The sequence below is a fragment of the Pecten maximus genome, chromosome 12, assembly GCF_902652985.1.
Source record: "Pecten maximus chromosome 12, xPecMax1.1, whole genome shotgun sequence".
NCBI classification, from domain to species: Eukaryota; Metazoa; Mollusca; class Bivalvia; order Pectinida; family Pectinidae; genus Pecten; species Pecten maximus.
In genome coordinates this window covers 2,876,022-2,898,950 of record NC_047026.1, presented here as the reverse complement: position 1 = coordinate 2,898,950, position 22,929 = coordinate 2,876,022, and the positions used below count along the sequence as shown (strand labels likewise).

The 22,929-nt window shown below is 36.6% G+C and overlaps 1 protein-coding gene and 1 non-coding gene across 2 annotated transcripts; one reads left to right on the top strand and one right to left on the bottom strand.

The window, feature by feature from the left end:
* Positions 1-6,817: 6,817 nt before the first annotated feature.
* On the bottom strand, positions 6,818-22,910 carry LOC117339511. Its single transcript, XM_033901157.1, has 4 exons — positions 22,821-22,910; positions 17,096-17,516; positions 10,922-11,003; positions 6,818-9,190 (listed from the first exon to the last, which is right to left on the bottom strand). The coding sequence occupies exons 1-4, from the start codon at positions 22,853-22,855 to the stop codon at positions 9,153-9,155; spliced, it is 576 nt and encodes a 191-aa protein (XP_033757048.1). The 5' UTR covers positions 22,856-22,910; the 3' UTR covers positions 6,818-9,152.
* On the top strand, positions 15,055-15,127 carry Trnaf-gaa. The gene has a single exon. It is a non-coding gene; the product is annotated as a tRNA-Phe (tRNA).
* Positions 22,911-22,929: the final 19 nt, after the last annotated feature.

Sequence of the window (22,929 nt, the reverse complement as noted above, 5' to 3'; positions counted from 1 at the left end):
ATGTCAAACGTTGCAATATTCAATAAATCTGAATACATGTACATATTTGTAAGAGGTTTTATATTTGTATTGAAGAGAAGAATGGTTTATCAGTTAACAGGGACCATATAACAATTCAACACATTTTTTATGCCAATTAGTGCTCCAAACCAACACCAACGCTTTACTACAAAGTTTACGTGTATTTGGACATTCCCTAGTGTGCATAGCACATTTTCATATTTCTATTTATCTATTTATTTCTTATTTTATTTATTTATCTAATTAACTAATTAATTTTTCTTTGTGTGTGTGTGGAGGGGGGGGGGGGGGGGTACATTAAAATTCGATAGTACCCCCGATGTTCATTAATTTGACAAGTTATCATCGTTAACCATCTGTAGATTCTTTAATTGAAATGACCAATTGATCAAGGTCATGCCAAGGAGAAAACAGAACTTACGTCGACAATATAATGGACCTTATTATCGCAAAACATTTAATATCGTCTCGATGACGTCACAATATCTTACTTATTTATGACGTCACATATGTTTGTCTCTATGTACAATTGGTTACCATTCTGCGGCAAACAGTTTACCCTGAATAGTGACCAGACGCCATGGGTTGTATCGAATCTAAAGGAGACGCCGAACACAAACGTAGACTTACATTGAGCTCTCTATTAAGGTTTGGTTTGTTTTTGTTTAACGTCCTATTAACAGCCAGGGTCATTTACATGGACGTGCCAGGTTTTGGAGGTGGAGGAAAGCCGGAGTACCCGGAGAAAAGCCACCGGCCTACGGTCAGTACCTTGCAACTGCCCCACGTAGGTTTCGAACTCGCAACCCAGAGGTGGAGGGCTAGTGTTAAAGTGTCGGGACACCTTAACCACTCGGCCACCGCGGCCCCCTCTCTATTAAGGAGGCTACATCAGAGCAACAAGGTAATGATAGTACTGGTGGCATAACGAGTTAGAACGATTTTAGACCAAATAGGATGTATTCTAAAAATCCCTTATTGTTTTTTTCATGGGTTTAACTTCCTCGCAACAGCCAAGATAACATGAAGATGGGATATATCCCTTGTTTTTTTTCAGTGGTTTAACTTCCTCGTAACAGCCAAAATAACACGAAGATGGGATATATCCCTTGTTTTTTTTTCAGGGGTTTAACTTCCTCGTAACAGCCAAAATAACACGAAGATGGGATATATCCCTTGTTTTTTTCAGGGGTTTAACTTCCTCGTAACAGCCAAGATAACATAAGTTGGGATATATCCCTTGTTGTTTTTTTCAGGGGTTTAACTTCCTCGCAACAGCCAATGTCATATGAGGACAGTGTTATCCCTTAATCAACATGCATTAAACTAGAAGTCATTCAACAAGAACAACGACAACAAAACCCCTTTTTAAAAAAATTGATGGTAATATTGAAATATTTTCCCTTTTCCTGACAGGTTGAACCATTTACTGACAATACGGCAGGCGACACTTTAAATTCTGGGACGCCAATGTCAAACGTGACAAGGAAGACTGGGCGAATGGTCATGCAGCAGCTGTGGGTGGAAGGCATCATCCCGAAAAGACGAGACGGCGGTGTGGAATTCACGATTGAAATTGGCGACAACAATCCAAAGGAAAACTCGCTTGATTTACCTGCCTCTGTATTACCAGGTGTACCACAATGTTTAACTGTCGTAAAATCTCGACCCGTCGTACTACCAACGATATCGAAAGTCGAGAGACTCTTAGCAATTCAAGAGAAGTTGGACAGAGCAAAATTGAACCGTGAAATGAAGATCAAGGAACGGAAACAAAAGGCGGTGCGAACCATCGAGACAGCCCGAAAGAGACGTGAAAATAAGCTGAAGGGATAAATGCCTGTTACACGTTGCTGAACTTTAGAAAAAAAACATTGATATGCAATTAAATTATGTCGTACTTTATATCTTTTGTCCGTTAAACATTTCTTTCAACTCTTCCACGGTGTTTATAATCAACTATACCAACGTTTTGATACTTAAAGTAAATCGCCGATTACCCAGTACAACTCCGAGTTCATCGGAAAATGGTTCCATTGTTACCAATTTGATTATGATTGACAAAAGTTGGCATGGCGGGTGTCGTCGATGAAGCAAAAGACTTTTACCCTTCCAGAGCACCTAGCTTTTTGTGTGCTTTTTTTGTTGTTTGTTGTTGTTTTTTGTTTTTTGTTTTTTTACACTTGTACTTTTTCATTGGTTTCCATGCAAATCTGGATTATTTTGCACATATTTTAAATTTACACTTAGTTTTATTGACGTTGAGTTGGAATTATGGTTTCGTTTACATGTCAGTCTTCTCTGTTTCGTATTTTTCATCCGAGTTATCTCCCTTTATCCTATATAACGAAGGAAAACTCCGTCAGACAGGGAGCAGTTGACTATAGTGTTCTCAAAATCGTAAGATTTCTTATATCAGAAGAGATTATTTCTTATAATTAACACGTTCCCATCGACGTAATTCTTGGGAATTTACTTCACTGGGGATAAATTTAGATAGCCTTATGCACTTACAATTATTCAATCCTAGGAGAAATTTTCCAAATTTGGTTTGGTTTGGTTTATTTTGTTTAACGTCCTATTAACAACTAATGTCATGTAAAGACGGCCTTCCGTGCGTGCGACATGCATGCGTGTGGTGAGTGCGTATGTGTGCTTTGGGAGGCTGCGGTATGTTCGTGTTAAGTCTCCTTGTGATAGGCCGGAACTTTTGCCGATTTAAAGTGCTACCTCACTGAAGCATACTGCCGAAGACACCCAGCAGGACACCCCACCCGGTCACATTATACTGACAACAGGCAAACCAGTCGTCCAACTCCCAATATGCTTAGCGCTAAGCAGGAGTAGCAACTACCATTTTTAAAGACTCTGGTATGTCTCGGCAAGGTGAAAGAACCCAAAACCTTCCTCACAGGGGCGAACGCTCAACTAAAGGCAAAAGTGAGGCATTGTCAAGGGAGACATTAGGAAGAAGGAAGTTGTTCAGAAAGAATAGAAAAGATAAGATCCCAAATTTAGTCGCCTCTTACGATCATGCAATGGGGGCAGCAGGTACAATTCTTACGCCCTACATGCAGGACAGTAAAGTTACCCCTCCCGAGCACAGGGCCTTGAGAATAAGTTACAGTCTTCATGTATATGGACCTCCCCTAGTGTGTATAGCACATTTTGAGACGTTTTGGGGGGCTATAGCTCGTATATATGACCACCGGGGATGTCTTTTTTGCCAAATTTCAATCTAGCCCCCCCCCCCCCCCCCCCCCCCCCCCCCCCCTCCCCCCCAAAAAAACCGTCTCAAAAATGTGCTATACACACTAGGGGAAGTCCAAATACATGAAGACTGTAACTAATTCTCAAGTCCCTGTGCTCCCGAGAGGATGGCTACATAAATGAAAGATATACAATGTTTGTCTGAGCCTAACAGCGGTATCTCATCAATAAACTGGACACAGACAAAAAGCGGCGAGAGGCTACTGGTAATTTAGTCACATTAATAATGAATAACTGTATATTATATACACTCGGTGATGGATTTAAGTCGAGTTGAATGTCACCTTGTCCAAGCAATCACTCATAATTAATTATCACCGAATTAATTGAAAATAGAAAAAGTATATCCTAATGTACTAATAATACACAGGAAAATAAAAGAAATTTGACGCCGTCAATTGTTTAACGATCTGAAGTTTACGAAACAAAGTTCTCTAGTAAGTTTATAGGCACAACAGTTATGGATAGTCCAGAGATTATTGGGCTGTTATGCGCGCATTTGGCAAGCCAGGTTGCCATTTATTCATGGAGTGATTTGATCCAGTAAATATCTTAAATAATGATACATTCCTATAGGGATTTCTGTGAAGTTTCGGAATTCTAATACCGGAATCTAATACTAAATTGGTTGGTATTCTTTTCATTTGCTGGTATTATGAAAGAATGTACAACATAAGCATCCCTATAACTGTAGTTTGCTCATTCGAAAATGTTATCATGCACGTATAGGATTTGTACTAGTTGTGCAGATCACTGGGTGTATTTTGGAAATCGGGGCCTTATCTTTGGATTTCAAGATACTATATGGTTCTATATTGAATGAGAAATTAAACCCACTGAACGCGAATCAAATTCAGTATGTTCATTACATGACTATCCCAAACTGATGTTCATCTTTACGACGAATTCTACGTCTTAGCCTGCTTGGTCATCTAAATCCTGTTTCAGACAGGAGACACGATGATAAGTGCGTGTGTGGGGATGGGGGTGGGGGTTGGAGTAGGGGGGGGGGGGGGGGGGGGGGGGACGGACCTCGCACAATGTAACCTTTCGCCTTCCATAATTTCGAGTTTTGTTAATCTTTAATAAATTTATTTCATATTTCGTATTTTCTACATGTATATATATACTTTTTTTTCATTGTGGACTGCATGTATTGAACTAAACAAAAGACACAGATGATACGTGGAATGTGTCTTAAGTACATGTACTTGTCCTGAAAAAAGTAATTTACTAACATCAAAGGTTCAGCCACGTCTAATATTAACAATCAGAATATTCTTGATTAATTTTGCTTTACGTCAAACAGGTAATGCAGTACTTCTCGTCTAGCGACGGAGTGTCAACGTTCCCATTTCTGCGTTATATGGATAGACGAAAGGTTAGGAGGTTTAGTCGGTACACGAGGATCTGTCTGGCATTTACATGTTATTTCCTTGGTCTCCTGTCCTGCACACGGAGATAACACATTGTTCAGTTGTACATGTAAATAACCTTTTGTCTGTTCAGAAACTTTTATTATGAAGTATATAAAAATTCACACGCAGTGTGGTCGGCTGGCTTAGAGCGGTAGGCAACATACTTGCCTTTCACCAATACGACCAGGGTTCGATTTCCCGATCGGAAGTGGGGGTTACCAGCCCAATCACGTGGGTTTTGTCTGGTACCTGGTCTTCTCTCACAGTAAGACCCCTCGCTCACTAGCTTAAGTTGATATCTTTTGTTTCGTAGTTGTTAAAAAACAAATAAGGTTTATATTTATTTTTATTATTTTTAGCCCACCATCATCAGATGGTGGGCTATTCAAATCGCCCTGCGTCCGTGGTCCGTCGTCCGTCCGTCCGTCCGTCCGTCCCTCCGTCCGTCCGTCCGTCCCTCCGTCCGTAAACAATTCTTGTTATCGCTATTTCTCAGAAAGTACTGAAGGGATCTTTCTCAAATTTCATATGTAGGTTTCCCTCGGTGCCTAGTTATGCATATTGCATTTTGAGACCAATCGGAAAACAACATGGCCGACAGGCAGCCATCTTGGATTTTGACAATTGAAGTTTGTTATCGCTATTTCTCAGAAAGTACTGAAGGGATCTTTCTCAAATTTCATATGTATGTTCCCCTTGGTGCCTAGTTATGCATACTGCGTTTTGAGACCAATCGAAAAACAACATGGCCGACAGGCAGCCATCTTGGATTTTGACAATTGAAGTTTGTTATCGCTATTTCTCAGAAAGCACAAAAGGGATCGTTCTCAAATTTCAGATGTAGGTTCCTCTTGGTGCCTAGTTATGCATATTGCATTTTGAGACCAATCGGAAAACAACATGGCCGACAGGCAGCCATCTTGGATTTTGACAATTGAAGTTTGTTATCGCTATTTTTCAGAAAGTGCTGAAGGGATCTTTCTCAAATTTCATATATATGTTCCCCTTGGTGCCTAGTTATGCATATTGCATTTTGAGACCAATCGGGAAAACAACATGGCCGACAGGCAGCCATCTTGGATTTTGACAATTGAAGTTTGTTATCGCTATTTCTCAGAAAGCACAAAAGGGATCTTTCTCAAATTTCAGATGTAGGTTCCTCTTGGTGCCTAGTTATGCATATTGCATTTTGAGACCAATCGGAAAACAACATGGCCGACAGGCAGCCATCTTGGATTTTGACAATTGAAGTTTGTTATCGCTATTTCTCAGAAAGTAATGAAGGGATCTTTCTCAAATTTCATATGTAGGTTTCTCTCGGTGCCTAGTTATGCATATTGCATTTTGAGACCAATCGGAAAACAACATGGCCGACAGGCAGCCATCTTGGATTTTGACAATTGAAGTTTGTTATCGCTATTTCTCAAAAAGCACTGAAGGGATCTTTCTCAAATTTCATATGTAGGTTCCTCTTGGTGCTTAGTTATGCATATTGCATTTTGAAACCAATCGGAAAACAACATGGCCGACAGGCAGCCATCTTGGATTTTGACAATTGAAGTTTGTTATCGCTATTTCTGAGAAAGTACTGAAGGGATCTTTCTCAAATTTCATATGTAGGTTTTCGTTGGTGCCTAGTTATGCATATTGCATTTTGAGACCAATCAGAAAACAACATGGCCGACAGGCAGCCATCTTGGATTTTGACAATTTAAGTTTGTTATCGCTATTTCTCAGAAAGTAATGAAGGGATCTTTCTCAAATTTCATATGTAGGTTCCCCTCAGTGCCTAGCTATATATAGTTTTGCATATTGGGACCAATCGGAAAACAACATGGCCGACAGACAGCCATTATCGCTAAATCTTAAATTTTATATATAGGTTCCCCTTGTTGGAAAAATACTAGCTATAGAGGGCTGTTTCTGAATTTACACAGATTAGTAAGACTTACAAGAAGGGAAAAGTAGAGAAAAGATCAATCTGACATGGAACCTATAAAGATCATTCAATGGTGGGCGCCAAGATCCCTCTGGGATCTCTTGTTTTAATAAAAATGTATCATTTTGCTCGTTGTTGTTGTGTCCCAGTTCATGTTGCCTTACGTGTTAACTTGAAAATGTTGTTTAGCCAATACCCTTTTGGCCGCTTTGGACAAGTAATCTTTTATTGGAATATTTCATCTTGAGCCGACAGAAACTACGTCATGGCATAGTTTTCTCGTTTGGCCTTTCGGTTAAGAATGGCTAAAAGAGATTATTTCGGTCCTTATAACAAAAGAGTGAAATGTTGAAATGTGTCATTATCTTCTAACAACATTTGTGGTATAGGCCGAGAAATGCTATCGATTATACACGAGAGTTGAAATATAAAATGTACTTATGGCACCCAGGTGACAAAAGAAACGATGTGAATGTCCAGTCAGAACTGACAGAGGCAACAGTTACAAAATTTACCATGGACCGAGAGAGAGAGAAAGTAATGCGGTCAAAGACATTTGACCCACTTAATCATCTGTGCACAGAAATCAGTTCCTCAAACAAAGGCTATGACGAAAGCAACAATCGATTGCGTTAACCTTCTTATGTCCTCTACAAGACATTCTATGTATCAAATGGCAATGTTTCCTTCAATAGCATCTCATAACCATGTTTTTGGATATTTCTGAGTTTTCGTGTTCAAAGTTCTTACCATTCCAATTTGATAGAAAAGCTACGAAGAAAAAAAAATGACACACTAGTATGTTTCAGATATCCAGATATCAGTTTGCACCACGGCGCACTATTGACTTTTATGTCCACAACGTCACCATGGAGGTCATTGACGGAAGTCGTGGGTAATGACCGAAAGCGGTGAAAACCAATCAATTGAAAAAAGATGAAATCACAGGAATTCTGCTAATCCTACATATACATATTTTGCAAGTAGTATAACGGATCAAATCGCTCTTCAGCGAACTCTGCAAGACCAGAACGTGCCGAAGAAAAATCAATTGATTAGTGAAGTAGCCAGTTCTTTCACTAGGCAATCTTCCGCGAGAAATCAACGTGCACGCAATGCACTAATAAATTGCTGACAGACGCTGTAAAGTTGAGTAGAAACAACGTTTAGTAGCTTGAGGATGGCATTTCTTCTAATTGTACACAAACTGTAGTGTTATGCCTTTGCATTGGGATATCATCATTAAACATTGCCGTAAAATTGACTTATTTATTTGGCACCGTGATGTCTCGCTGAATACTCTTTAAGGGACATTGTCTTTTAATGAACTGTGTATGTACAACGAATGCACGTATTTCGCTCTATGGAAAGACTGATTGGAAAGAATTTCACAGAAATTATGCAACGTAGATAAGTTTATGGATGTGACAAATTGTTATCTGAAAATATTAAAATTTTGTTTTGTTTTTGCAAGCATTGAAATCATCGCAACAGCTAAGGTCACATAAGGACAAGCAATATTCCAAAGTCTAGTCTTATACAGCTGTAGCTATCTTTTAAGAGTAAACATGTGAAAAGATGATAGAATTTGAAGAACAGCGCGATATGACAGCAATGATAATCTAGACATCAAATGCAAAGAAAAAACCCGAAAGAAAAATCCACGTGTTCTGACAATGCTTGTTTTCTTATCTAACATACCCTGCAAGCACAAATGACATCCGTCATGTTTTCTTTCGTCAAAACCAGGAATATATTAATGTGATCAATGATCTAGGAAAAGTTATCAACACAAGATGAAGCTTTCAAGCAAATCCCGGCGATTATAACTTCAAATCAATTCTTATACCAACAATTATCAGCGTAGCCTGTTATGTTGACGGTCGTGATGTTGAAATTTACACTGGAGTTTTTCAAGTAGCTCAAAACGTTGACAAAATCTTGTTTTCTTCAATACTTTTGCCAGTAAGCGTTTTTGGCGAATGTGATTTTGTAAATGCATTTTATTTCTTTTGGAATTTAACAAAAAGAGGATTGACAACTAAGAACAAAAATGACATACATACACTAGTACAGGTAATATTAAACGTACAACAAAGCTATTTATCAAAACAATAAAAACAATTACATACTGTCACAATGGTAATGTACATCTAACAAACGTTTTATATATTTTAGCTACGTACATGTAACACATGTTGCCTACAAAATATGGTGACTGAAACATTTTAACAAAATAACAAGTTACATAATGTTACAATGTTAATATAAATCAAACAAACGTTTTATATATAAAAAATGTAGGGACTTAGATACATGTATAACAAAAATAACAAGCCTTGCACTTCAAAACGAAATTTTGTAAAACTACCAGTTTCAGTTTAAAATGGAACTTTTTATGGCATCAAGTCACGACTAATTTTCAAACAAAACCTCATCTCCATCTAACGCATGTGTGTTTCTTGATCGCCAACCACGTGTTGCACGAGATGTTTATAGAAATGTCATTCTTCTTGTGGCTTAGATTCAGTTCGTAGTTTTTCTGCAATAAAAAAAAAATTCATGGTTTACATTCCAAAATACATTATATACGAGTTAGAGAAAATTCTCTCACTGTGGTTTTGGATTATATACACGTGTGTTCTGCGTGCCAAGAATACACGTGTTTGCACGTGTCGATATCGCCCAACGTTCTTCTCGTTACAAATCGTCACTCTACTTCTAACACAAGAGGCAGAAATGAAAATTCCTCAGGATCAATGTTTTGTGTTGTATGGACCCGCAATGAACTTAAATTATATAAATACAGGACGCTTACTCTAGCTGAACGCCTGGTCTAATTTTCATTGTAAAGCGTCTCCATACAAAGCTATGTTGTTGTTTGTATTTTGCTCACATTTTATTGAATTTGATTTTAAAGCTACTGTTTCGTTATTATGTCGGCATTCAATGTTACTGGTTTGCTACAGTGACCTAACTGCATTGCCAATTGTAGGCTTATTATTTGAGGGGGTGAATTTACGTGTATTCGGTATAAGAATTTTCTGTAGAGTTCGTACTGACGGGCACTTCAGTATAAAAAGATGCATACAAAACAACACGAATGCTGGTACCATCCAATACACGTTATTAAATGTGTTCTGAGTTTAGAAAAATAAGAGCCTGCTATTCTGTGGGTCAGTTTCAGCTTAAAGTAATTCTCACAAGAAATATTTCTAGAAGAAGTTGTGATTTATCTTTCTGTCTTTCTTATAGTAATCAGACATGTAATAGGAGATATACTCTGAACTAGTTCCCATTTAAATGAATTGTAAAATTGTAATTCTAACTCCAAATTGATCAAACGAGAGCAAATTTGAACATAAAATGTACGATGAAGTAATTTAGTTAATTTAATTAAAGTAAAGTAAACGAATAGGCGATATATGGTCATATCTTCTAAATCAAAAGAAAACAAGTTCACTTGCTGTGACCTCAGTTATGCAATAAATACCGGTTCATGATAGAAATTGATTATTGTAAGTGCATTACTGCCACGGTCACAATTCTTAAAATAACAGTTGATTAATAATGAACAACAGCGTCCTGGTAATTATCGTGACAGGTGATATAAACCAAGTCCCATTGGGACTATGTTCTATGTCTATGTCAAGCCGCGAGATTATATCATAATGTTGTTAACGTCCACCCGACTTTGACCTCATCCTTAACCCCAATTTTTATTTCATGTTAATGAATATTTTATCACTTTTCAGATTTACAGTACAATGTATATATATATACCAATACCTTGAACAGTTTCTGATCCAGTGTCATGGATCTGACCAGGTCTATAGAAAATTTGTGATTTGAATTGCATTTATTTTCTTCTTATTTTATTGGGCATTAGTTCAAAACGAATATCAGTCGTCAAAAAGTCTGAAATTGCCTAATACTAGTAGATACTTACAAGACAAGTAGTTGACCCACAAAAGACACGGAGTTGACACAAGACATGTATTGATAATGACACCTTTCAAGATATGTAGTTGATAAAAGACATTAGTTGACGCTGAAAAGACACATAGTTGACACATACAAGACACATAGTGGACACGATACAAGACACGTTGTTGACACTAACCAAACACGCTGTTGACACTTATAAGACACATCGTTGGCACAAGACACGTCGTTGACGCTTTTAAGACACGTAGTTGTCGCTTACAAGACACGTCGTTAGCACCCACAAGACACGTAGCTGACACTTACAAGACACGTGACTGACACCTACTTGCCAATTTAAGTCTGCGTTCTCTTAAGATGTCCAACTCCTGTTTCATTTTGAAAATGGTTCCGAGTACCTTCAACCGCATCTAAGGAAATAATCTATATATTTAATGTACAATTGTCAAATACATATATGTGTGTGTGATAGTGAGACATATTAAAACAAACTGTTTTCATAGACAACGAAATGAATCCATTCAAGGACCATCATTTACTTGGTAGTGAATCACACAGATTTATGATCAATTTGGCGTTTAAACGAATTCTCATATCTTATACATGAATCTTTCCCATATTCGCGTTGAAACTGGTTATATTTGGATAAGCTTTAAATAATTAATGGAAGATTTAAGTTCAGCTCGTTCAGACACAGCAGTCTAAGCAATATGCTTGTAAGAGTTCAAAACAAGATCACGTCATGATAGAGGGACACATAATTTAACGATGCCAGCGAAATATCAAACTACATTTTGTATGAACATGCATAAAGTCAATAAAAATCATTGCAGGTTTTAACATTGTTGTTATATTAATTGAGAATCCTGATCGCATATCCATTAAAGTGCAATGCTTGTCACAAAAATGCATAAAATGGCATAGAATGGCACTCAAGGAATAGAAACATCTCTCGTAAACACCAACTAACGAAAAAAACAAACAAACAAACAAAAAACCACCGTCCTAAAGGGAAATTCGTATTTGACCAAAAACTACATAGCAGTTATACCGGACATGCCGGACATATTGTTTTTATTTTTCAACATAATCTCCTTCAGTATCTATACACTTTTGTCAGCGGTGTTTAAAGCCTCAATGCCTCTTTTATAGAACTCCTCTTCTTGGCTGTTCAGAAAGTCATCCACTGCATGTTAGAGTTAAGGCTAGGGTGCCTGACATAGCTGTTTTCAGTTCTGGAAATAGATGAAAGTCTGATGGAGCGAGATAAGGTGAATAAGGCGGATGCTCTATCAATTTAAAGCCAAACTCGTGAATGGCAATCATGCCAATGACAGACTCTTTCACCCTAACTCTAACCCTAACCGATTTTGTCCATTTTGCAAAAGCCGCTTGTCTTGTTTACTTGATAGTGCTACCTCGTCGATATAAACTAACCAAATGAGACCAGTCCTTGGGTACATGGCCCTATGTAGTCTGAGAACTTAAAAAGAACATCCTTGAGTACCTCCTTCAATACAAGGTTCACGACTTATCAATCAGCACTCATAGGTAGGGTACGATAGAATTGCATTAGTTTTTAATTCTTTACATTTATTCACATTGAATTTTAAGCAAAATATACGCTCAAACCTTAAGAAGGTAGGAAAAGCGCAAACTTTTATATTTTTGGTAGTCTTTGCAATATACGACAGCATATTCTTGTTTTCTGCTGATCAAAATTACTGTTTGGTTCGTGATGTAGCATTATTAACGTATTATGACATCTTTACTAATTTGATTTTGAAAATGTCCAGGCCACTAAAAGCTCCTGTAGCAGAAATACTTAACAGCAATTCCTATCCATCATGTTGACAACCCTTACAACAGCATCAAGAAATTAAAATAAATCCATTTTATCAAATATGACAATATTCCTAATTTAAATCAACATGTAACTGAAATGAAATTGAACAATCGGATATGTAAGCTCTAATACAAAGAATCAGAACTGGTTATCATAATAGTTACTATCTTCCTCGGATGAAATTAGTTGTTTATATACTGTAAACAGTGTCGATGGTAATATTCGCGCGGGAGGTGGGAGTGGGGGTGGGGGTTGGGGGTTGGGGGTTAGGGGTTGGGGTTGGATGGTTGGTAAATTTATGCATTAAATATAGCACAAAGAATACCAGACGAATATTCATATCCACCAAATGTCCAGATTGAAATGTTTACTGCAGAATGTTTACAATGCCCCGTTGCGCGAAATTCAATGCTCGCGAAAAAGGTCCAACTGCGACAAAAACGTAAAAAAAAAAATAGCCCCGTGAAATATAACAATTGTACAGTATCATTCCTCTACCACTAACTTCATCAAAAAGAGCAAGCATATCAAATCGAGAACTCACGATATAAGGTATATAGTCAGTGTAGAGAAGATGTTTAGTAGAACGAAAGTAAGGCTGCTGCAATAAGCCGCTGTTTCAATCTGTTTTATATGTTTAAATCACATATTTATGAATTGTCAAAAGCTCGTGCACAGATAGTGAAGATGAGTACAAGAATGATTACTAATCTTATTCAATAAAAAAGAACCCTCTGTAGATATTTTGTATGTAAACAAACACAGATAAAAGCAACGTTGACAGAAGTCATGATTGCTACTAAACATAAGTAGAGACCGGGAAAACAGTAATTGGCAGCTTGGATCAAATTAAAAAAATCATTTGACATTCGAAGAATTTTGTATTCCTTAAAACATCCATCAGGATATTGAAATTATGCTTCAAGCTGATTGATGCAATGAGATGCAATATCTCTGATAACATGGCAAACCTGCCTTTACTTGACAACGTAATCAATGGGAAACATCTTATATAAATATTCACAATACATGTAATAGGAAACAAATGCTTCAAATCTTTGATTGATTATCAATTTGAACGAACGTAGCATGTGAATTTACAGCAGGAGAACATATGCCGTTAGGTTTAACTCTCAGTGAATGGCAGTGTGGACATGAGTTATTAAATGATACAGGAAGTGTAAGAAATGCTTCAAAAGAACTCTCGTCTAAGAAACCAGACGGTAGATTCATCAATTAAGTCATCACGTATGAGACCACGTGATACATCCTTCAATGGGTCTGTCTCCTATAACACCAATCAACAATGCTTCAATAGGGCTATCTCCTATAGGATTATCTCCTAGGAGACCAGATAATATATCCTTCAAAAGGGCTATCTTATTTGAGACAGGACAACAATCCTGCAATAGTGTTATCTCCAACGAGACAAGACAACACATCCTTCAAACGTGTTATCTCCTATGAAACTGGACAATGCATCTTTAATAGTGTCATCTCCTTTGAGACCAAAACTTTTCTATAGAATATTCTTCTATAATAACAGACATTAACCAATATTAACGATCCAGACCTTCATCAAGCTAAGCTAATTAAGTTGCGTCAATATTAACTGCAATATGTGCAAGTTTCAATTATAAATTTACGTTGCGGATATATTATTTTTTTCGAATTTCTAATAATAATTTTGGTATCTCTTTTTGTCTGGAGATCATTATTTATTGTAATGGATAATGGTTACAGGATTCAACCGAAAAAAAATCAACTCTTATCATTGAACTTAGCTAAGCCAATGAATCAAGAAGAACAATAAAAATCCGATAAGTAGAGTTGTTATATCGACCACTGTATCGTAATACAATATCCGTTGTGAAAACTGTAGCAGGGACATTTTATGTTGTCACCACCCTTCTTCTCATTTGGAGAATGTGACTTTACTCGGACTTGACCTAGATTTGCGTGGCGGGTGTCGCCGTGACCTAGATTTGTATGGCAGGTGTCGCCGTGGCCTATATTTGTATGGCAGGTGTCGCCATGGCCTAGATTTGTATGGCAGGTGTCGCCGTGACCTAGATTTGTATGGCAGGTGTCACTGTGACCTAGATTTGTATGGCAGGTGTCGCAGTGACCTAGATTTGTATGACGTGTGTCGTCGTGACCTAGATTTGTATGACCTGTGTCGCCGTGACCTAGATTTGTATGACAGGGGCAGAAGACGCTTACTCTGCCACAACTCTCGGTCTTATTCTCATTGTACTTTATCTTTGTTCATAGTTGGAATTATGTTATAGAGGTTAAGCATAGAATAATAAACTTGTATAATATTGTGTATGTGAAATAATATAAAATATGTACGGAAGCATGTTTAAATTTACATATTGAAGAAGTTTTCATTCATAAATAATATTTAAGTATTGCTAATCAATATTGATGATCAGAGTATTTTGTTTAAGATAGTTTCAAGTATGAGAAAGTCCTGAGAATATGTTCTTTCCTTACGTTCTATAGCAGTAACAAATGGCTGAAGAAAAGTACGGAACTTATGCCATATTATCGATCAACTATCACTAGGCTCTATATATACGTTTGTTGAGCAGATTTATGTTGCAATAACTGCCGAAATAGCTCAGTTGGGAGAGCGTTAGACTGAAGATCTAAAGGTCCCTGGTTCGATCCCGGGTTTCGGCATCATTATTTTTATAGTTTCAAATCTACATGAAATTGACGTAGAAATACGCAACAGTTGATTCACCAAATAGTTCTGAATAATTTTGGGTCCTGCAAGCAGAGTACCTAGAAGGTCTCCGAAGATGAAATTCTGAGAGTTATTGAATATATTGTCGACACCCCACCAACTTTGTTGAGTTTGGTGACAAAATGGTCCAACATTTTATTTTTGTTTTCATTTGAAGCTGATTATATTGAAGAGCTTATCAGAACAGGAAAAAGAGACTTTGCAAAATCATTCAATTTCACTTAGATATATTGACGATGTATAATATCTAAATAACAAAATCATCGATCATAGCGATCGGAGATACACTGTAGAATTTGAAATGACATTACGAACTACGAACTTCAGCCGCTTACCTCGATCTCTACTTTCAACGTAATCATCAGGAGCAGCTTTTAACTGATTTGTATGGCAAGCGCGGTTTTCCATTTCTAGATAGTAACATACCTGCTCCCCCTACCAACGTTGTTATATGTCCCAGTTGATAAAATATTCAATGATTTGTTCCCATTATCACGATTTCCGTGAAAGATGCCAGCTACTGACTGACGAAAAAATAGCAACACAAGGTTTCCAAAGATGCGAGTTAATGAAGACCATGAGAACGATTTATGATCGACACCATAATCAACTCAGATCTCATTTAGAAATATTCTGTTTCCTTGCGCGATATGAAGTCAGATACGTTCGGTGTTAATTGATGTGCCTAGAGGTCCCGTTGTCATCTCTCTACTTCTCGTTTGAGATGTGTATTAACCGGATTTGACCTACAATTGTATGATTGGTGTCGTGGATGAAGACGCTTACTCTCTCGGAACATCTGGTCATGTTATCCTTGCTCTTTACCATGAGTCGCCATACAAATGTATAGTTTTGTTCATATTTCGTCCTCGTTTTATCGATTTTTATTCAGAATCATGGTTTCGCTATTTTTTTTTTATTCTATGTTGTTTTTATTCCATTTGTTTTAATTCTTTTGAATAAAAGATTTCAAGTCAAGTAAATCACTTTGCTAATATGAAATTAACATGGAAATAATTCAACGACGTAAAAATACATTGTAAAATGCTAGTTCTAAGCCGGCATGAAAGCAATAACAATAGGTATTGTGGATAAAAAAAGAAAAGAAAAGATATTACCAGGAACCGAGACAGAGAAGACTCCAAAACGAAAGGAAAGACAACAACAGGACTTGAAAAGACTCCACGCAAAGAACGACAAAACAATTGGACTTGGAGAGACGTCAAACAAAAATAAAGACAATACGAGGCTTGAGGAGACGCCAAAGGGAAAAAACAGAATGGCAACAACATGAACCGAACAAGCGTCATAATAGCCCGAGTTTCCTCTAGGCCCTGACACCATGTCTAGTACCAAACATGGTGTCAGGGCCAGAAGAAACTCGGGCTAGCGTCATAACAGAACGACAGAAGCAGAAATTGAGGTTGAGGAGACGCCAAAACTAAAGGAAAGTCAGCATCAGAATATGTGGGGTTTTTTTTTACATACAAAGTGCGATAGACGCAATGTTATTGTTTGAAGTTATACAGCATTTCGTAAGAAAGATGGCGAATAGGACAGCGGAATACGTTGATAATAAACTAGATCAAATTTGAACGGTAATAATAATAATCTTGGATTTTCGAGGCATTTGAGAATCCCAATGCTAGCCTGCGTAACCAGCAATCTGAAATTGTAACTGTGAATAATCCTGAATATTTTACCACGTTTGGTCACCTTAAATGACCACAAAACATAAAAGTGACCTATGTTACCATTCAACATTATCAAAGTACACAGAGTTTCACAAGAAACGAAGTATTTCTTTGGCAAGACTTGAACAGTACATATTTTTGACGGAATAAATGCCGTATTATCTAACGGTGGTTGCTGTTAGAATGTCACTTCAACACCTCACTTACCATTTTCTTCTCAACAGCCCTGGCTGCTTTTTTCGGCGAAGATGCTGAAACTGACTTCTGGTGAACAGCTATTCCCAATCCGTCCACTACAATTGCGGATGTTGTCAGTTTATATTTATCGACTTTCATCTCTGTCGGTCCTTCTTTCCTGGCTTTCTTTGTTAATCTAGTTTGCTTATTTGATTGTGACTTATTTTCTTGCCTGTCTGAAGATACAACTTCATCTAATACATCACACAAGTCAAAGAAATGCCCTTTGTCATTTCCCTGCGTCCGTGTTTGCTGGAGTGGATTTGAATTTGTGGCAGACTGGCTTATCGTGGACTGACTGTATGGCGTAGAAAATGTATACAGCTTCCTGGCTCCTCTTTTAACCTTGGTCATCTTGTTTGTCTTGTTCCGCTGTCCCGATATCAATGTGCTAAAATGAAAATAAAAATGATTGAGGTTAATGATATACAATCAGGGTAAATTCTATCTAGTCCGAGTTTCCTCTGGCCCTGACACCATGTCTGGTGTAGCCCGAGTTTCCTCTGGCCCTGACACTGTGTCTGGTGTAGGGCAGTTTCCTCTGGCCCTGACACTGTGTCTGGTGTAGGGGTAGGGGCCCTATACCAGACATGGTGTCAGGGCCAGAGGAAACTCGGGCTAGGTAAATTCGTGAATTTGTGATGTCTTTGAAAGTAATCAATAGAAATATCGCGCCAGCAAATGACCGATAGATAGAAAAATTCCTTGACGTGTCGTCAGTAAAAAATGCAAAATAGAGAACTTCAATTTTTGTCAGAATCCCTGTACTGTACGACATTAAATCCTGCCTTCAAAACAGAAAAGTCCTCGACATCACGAATGTATACTGGTTAGTAGTAGTTCATTTACTTTGTCAGTTTGGGGGAAACTCGAACATCAGTCTTGATTTCAAGAATGAGAAAATAGAACGTTTTGTTTATTAAATTGTAGTCTTACTAATATCCTTGTAAAGTACTACAGAAATATCACCTTACGGTTTTTTTTAATTTCCATCGGGGTTGTCCGACGCCTAAATGTTAGGTTTAAGTCATAAGTATGTGGAATTTTTACTCAATGTCTATCTACTGATAAGAAATGTAACATGTGAGGATTGACAGGAAAAGGACGTTCATTCTAGTAAAGACTCGGTCTTATATTGTCGTTCTCCTTCATTATTCATATTATCATGGATTTTGATAAAAGCTTTTCATATTTTGTTTACACATTTTGTTTTGTTTTTGTTTTTTTGTTGTTGTTTTTTTTGTTTTTTTTACTGGGCGGATTTCGTTTATTGTTTTGTTTTGTACATTGTATGATACATTGCTAATTTTATTCCATGTTGAGATATTTTGGAACAGCTTTCTATGTGACGTAATGAAAATCAGTAAACTAAACATTAAAAATATGAAAAATAATATTGTATAATATCAACATGAGCTTCTGTATTTGATATACATGTTGTACATTAAGGTCGATAAATTATCTTGCTAGCTTTTGGGGGTTATTAATTAATTAATTTCGGTAAGTATATATACATTATAACAGCTATATATATATTTTTACCATGAATCGTCCAAAACAAAACTCCACTGATAATTAAACGACTAGAAATCTGCGTTAACACGGCTGAATGTGATTAGTCCAATTAAATAGCCAATCCCTGGCCACTAATCACGGGTGGCACATTTTGATTGGTCATTAGAGGCGTCGATGACGTCAATTCACGTGTTCCCCTTCGTGCAAGCCGGATATGCATGTTTAGTGATAAGAAGGATGTATCTCGATGTATATGTATCATTATGTCCTTTCTGGGAAAATTATCCAGGTTTTTAGCTACATATGTAATATATCGTTCGTCGGCGCAGGCACCATAGCCTTGGCTATCAATATACACTTAAATCATATTACGAATGTTTAAACAAACCAGACCATTATATGTGGCTCGCCTATAAGTAGATAGATGCCTTGCACAACGTGGTCAGCATGGCTCCCTGAGTCCCATAGACGTCAACAGATTAAGCTCGTTGACAAGATTACACATATATTTTTCATCTATTCGCTAATACCTATGACATAGGTATTGGCGAAGATATGAAAAATGTATTATCAAGGTATTTCGATTCTAAACTATTGATGTTTTATTAACAACATGCTGTGAAGAACCTTGTGTATCATGTATATCATATATATCTACTTTTGACCGATCTTAACCTTGGACCAGGTATAACTTATCACACAGTAAAACAAACAAGCTACCGCATCAGTCAATTGTTCACGGGCACATCTACTACCGGGTAGATAGAGGGGATTGTGTACGAGCGTTTATGACATAGCCACAACTACGAGGTTCTGTTTATCTTCTGTATAAGACGGCAAATAGTGACGGTACTCTCTCTCTCTCTCTCTCTCTCTTACTCTCTCTCTCTCTCTCTCTCTCTCTCTCTCTCTCTCTCTGCAGAGACAATCGTGCGACGTCATAATATCATATTAATTGTGACATCATACAAGTATTTATGACGTCACAATAGTGTTATTATACATTATCCATACGTAATATAATCCATAATTATTACAAAGCAGTAAATATATAATCTTGAGGCGATGATGAGTTAGGGTGTTACATATACTTTAAAGCACACCGTGTTAAATTAAGTCATGCTGATTTATCACAGTTATTTCCCTTATTTTCACATTTTTATAACGATTGCTTGACAGCCGATGTGCCGAGAATGTATTAGGTTAGTTGGGGCTGTCAGATCTCGATAAGACGGATGGTTAGTTATTAAAAGATTTAAAATATTAAGTTAATGCCTTATATTTAGCAAACGTCAACCTTGCCAGTTCCGTTGGTATGAGCTAGAGTAGTTTAGATACTGAACAGGCAGAAACACATCGCCGGTCCTCGGTAGATTGCATTGCAATTCGCTTCAATTTAGCTTATAGAGCGTAGCGCTGAAGTGCAGTGTAGCGTCATCGATCTTCGGTGCCGAATATGGCGGAAAATGAGAATAACGACATGCAAACGAAATCATAATTTTAACTCAAAATCTAAAAAAAAAAAAAAAAAAAAGGAGGGAAAAATATGAACAAAATAAAGATTTTCATGGAGACCGTGAATTCACAAGAATGAGACGAGTTGTTCCGGAAGGCTAAGCGTCAAATGCAACTAAAACCAGAATTGATAAAGATATTTCAATTGATTAAATGATTAAGAGTAAAGAGCAAATACGAATCTAAAAAGTAATGCCGATAGAGCAGAAGAATCTTAACATATGCTAGCCTCTCCATGTGAATTTATTTCTCGATTATGTTTTCCTCTTGTTTTGTTTTTTTTAAATATTTTTCATGCGTAAATCTTATTTTTTTTCGTTGCTGTTTTCTGCTTTGTTTTCGTATTTGTTTGTTTGGTTTTCATTTCCTGTTTTTTCTTTGTTTTGTTTTCGTTTCTTGTTTTTTTTTTTTTAATTATTAATATTACCTTTTTTTTTTTTACTTTGAGCTAGAAACAGTTGGAATGTTTGTGATGTGCATTAAAAAAAGAAAATAAATTATTCATGTACCGTCTTTCCAGTTAAAGAAAACTAAATTTGTAAACACCTCTGATATACGTCTGTTAAAGTTGTGACACTTATATCCTGGTAATGAAACGTCATTATTTATATCACTTTCAAACAGACTGCCTAATTTAGACCACGGTATATTCATGTGAATAAATAATCATAAAAAGAGCATATCTGTCTCGGCATAAAAATGTAAGTCAAAATTATTCGGAATGTATAAAAAAAAAAATCTAAATAAAGATAGCAATTCTACACACAGAGCTGTCGCTCTGATGTCAACAACAGTATTTACAATTCAGAGAACTATTAAAATGATGGACACCATAGCTTGCAACAGGAAACCATGGAGAGTTCTAGAAGTATAAGCTGTGTACACGCATCCTGTTAGTCCTAAACAATTATAGCTTATTAAACTAATTACAAATGTCCTGTAAATAACGTTGTTGTTATTTGTTTTTTTAATCAGTGATACACACAGTGCTATATTTTAATCATTTTTGCCTATAAACTCGTCACGTATAATATAATCTATATCATGACGTCATCAAATAAAATGAAAAGTCGTGATTGTATTATTACAATAGACCATGCATGTTTGCGGCAATACTTGCAAACATTTCTTATGGTGTTATAAAGCGATATTTTTTCTACACATTTAATAAGATTTATGGAATTTCCCTCAAATTATCAGTTTAGTTCTCTGAAATAATGTGAGATATTTTTAATACGCATTGAATTCATGAGCTAGAAACTCGTGAAAACCTTTAAAAATATTACGTAACGCCAGGCCTAGCACAACATGTTTGCAATGTCCTCAGAACCAGACAATCGAAAAGCAGCATTCTAGACTTCCTATGTTAAAATGTTTATACACTCCCAGTATGGTATGATTCAGAGAGAACGAATACAAGATTTTTATTCCCTCAATGCAAATTAATTATACAAAGATGAACATTACACAACATACAATATATATAAAAGATAAATGCGTCACGTGGCTAATTCAAAGTCAAACATGTTGATGTGTAATTCTTCTAATTCAGTGTATTTTTCCTCTATCACACGATGTCGTGTCGCGAGTCAAGTATGATTTAGACATAGTTGAAAATACTCTTGCGGCTATAAACCTCAACGTTGTCCTTCGTTTTGTTCATGACTGGATCATATTTTTTTGCAATCTTTAATATTAACTTGATTTCATTTCTGCGAGGAATGAATTAAATACAACAAAAACAATGCTCTAGCTGGTTTCGGAAACATGTTTTACAACTTATATAAATCCGTCTCTAGCAATGTTTAGCACAATGTGATGCCAATCTTCACAATTTATTTTGATTGTTACCTCATCCATCAAATAGAATACCATTATTTCATCATTTGGATAAATTGATTCAGTAACCGATGGAAGATCAAATAGATATCTATCATATAAAAATGAAATCCGTTCCTCTGGTAGTTAATTACTACAACTCGTTATCAAACGGCAGCAGCTATTCAACACAGACGACATAAGCTTGATTTAACTGTCATGCATCAAAGTTTAAGAATATAAGTTAGCTGTTTTCTGAAATTTAAATGGTTTCTTTTAATATATTGCGTATGGATTAAGAAAAAAACGTATGAGGTCTAATATATATTGTCAGTCCTCGTCTTCATAAAATTAATTAGTTGCATTAAAAACAATATTATGCCACGGGAACTTAAATGGAACGTAAACATTTCATATAATTTGTTCTATAAAAATCGGCCAATTAATATTTCATGACAATATTCATTAGATTAGATGTTCATTTCCATCAACAGTCAGAGCGTGGTCGAGTTGAGTAAGAATGTTTTAAATACAAATGTTCCCCTTTCTGTTACATATTAATTTTTCTACCACGATAAGTAATAAATAAATACATAAATCATTATTATTGCGTTTTCGTTTTGTTCGTGTCATAATTTGCTTTGATAAGAAAATGTTACAAGATTCGAGTCCGTTTCTGCACTCAGTTAAACTTCAGAGCAGACGACATTTTACAGAAACGACCAATCGTTGAGTTTATCGTTCTTCCTTTTAGCTATACATCTACCTTAGCTACCTAAAGCTATACAGATAATGATTGTTTGTATCTATGTTAGATACCATCAAATTTGTCATTTAGTAAACATACTTATCCTTTTCATCGTGTTTCTCAACGCCTGTCATAATAGAAAATATAGCGAACTTTGACCTCTGACCTCATGCGGAGGCCACACCTTTTGACGTCATCAAAATATGTG

Bases quoted from the DNA above. Each gene is read 5' to 3' on its own strand.
- LOC117339511 (XM_033901157.1), bottom strand. From the start codon at position 22,855: ATGACAGGCGTTGAGAAACACGATGAAAAGGATAA. The intron at 17,517-22,820 runs GTATGTTTACTA...TTTTCATTTTAG, and splicing joins AAACACGATGAAAAGGATAA to CACATTGATATCGGGACAGC. The intron at 11,004-17,095 runs GTAAGTGAGGTG...TTATTTCCTTAG, and splicing joins GGGCTGTTGAGAAGAAAATG to ATGCGGTTGAAGGTACTCGG.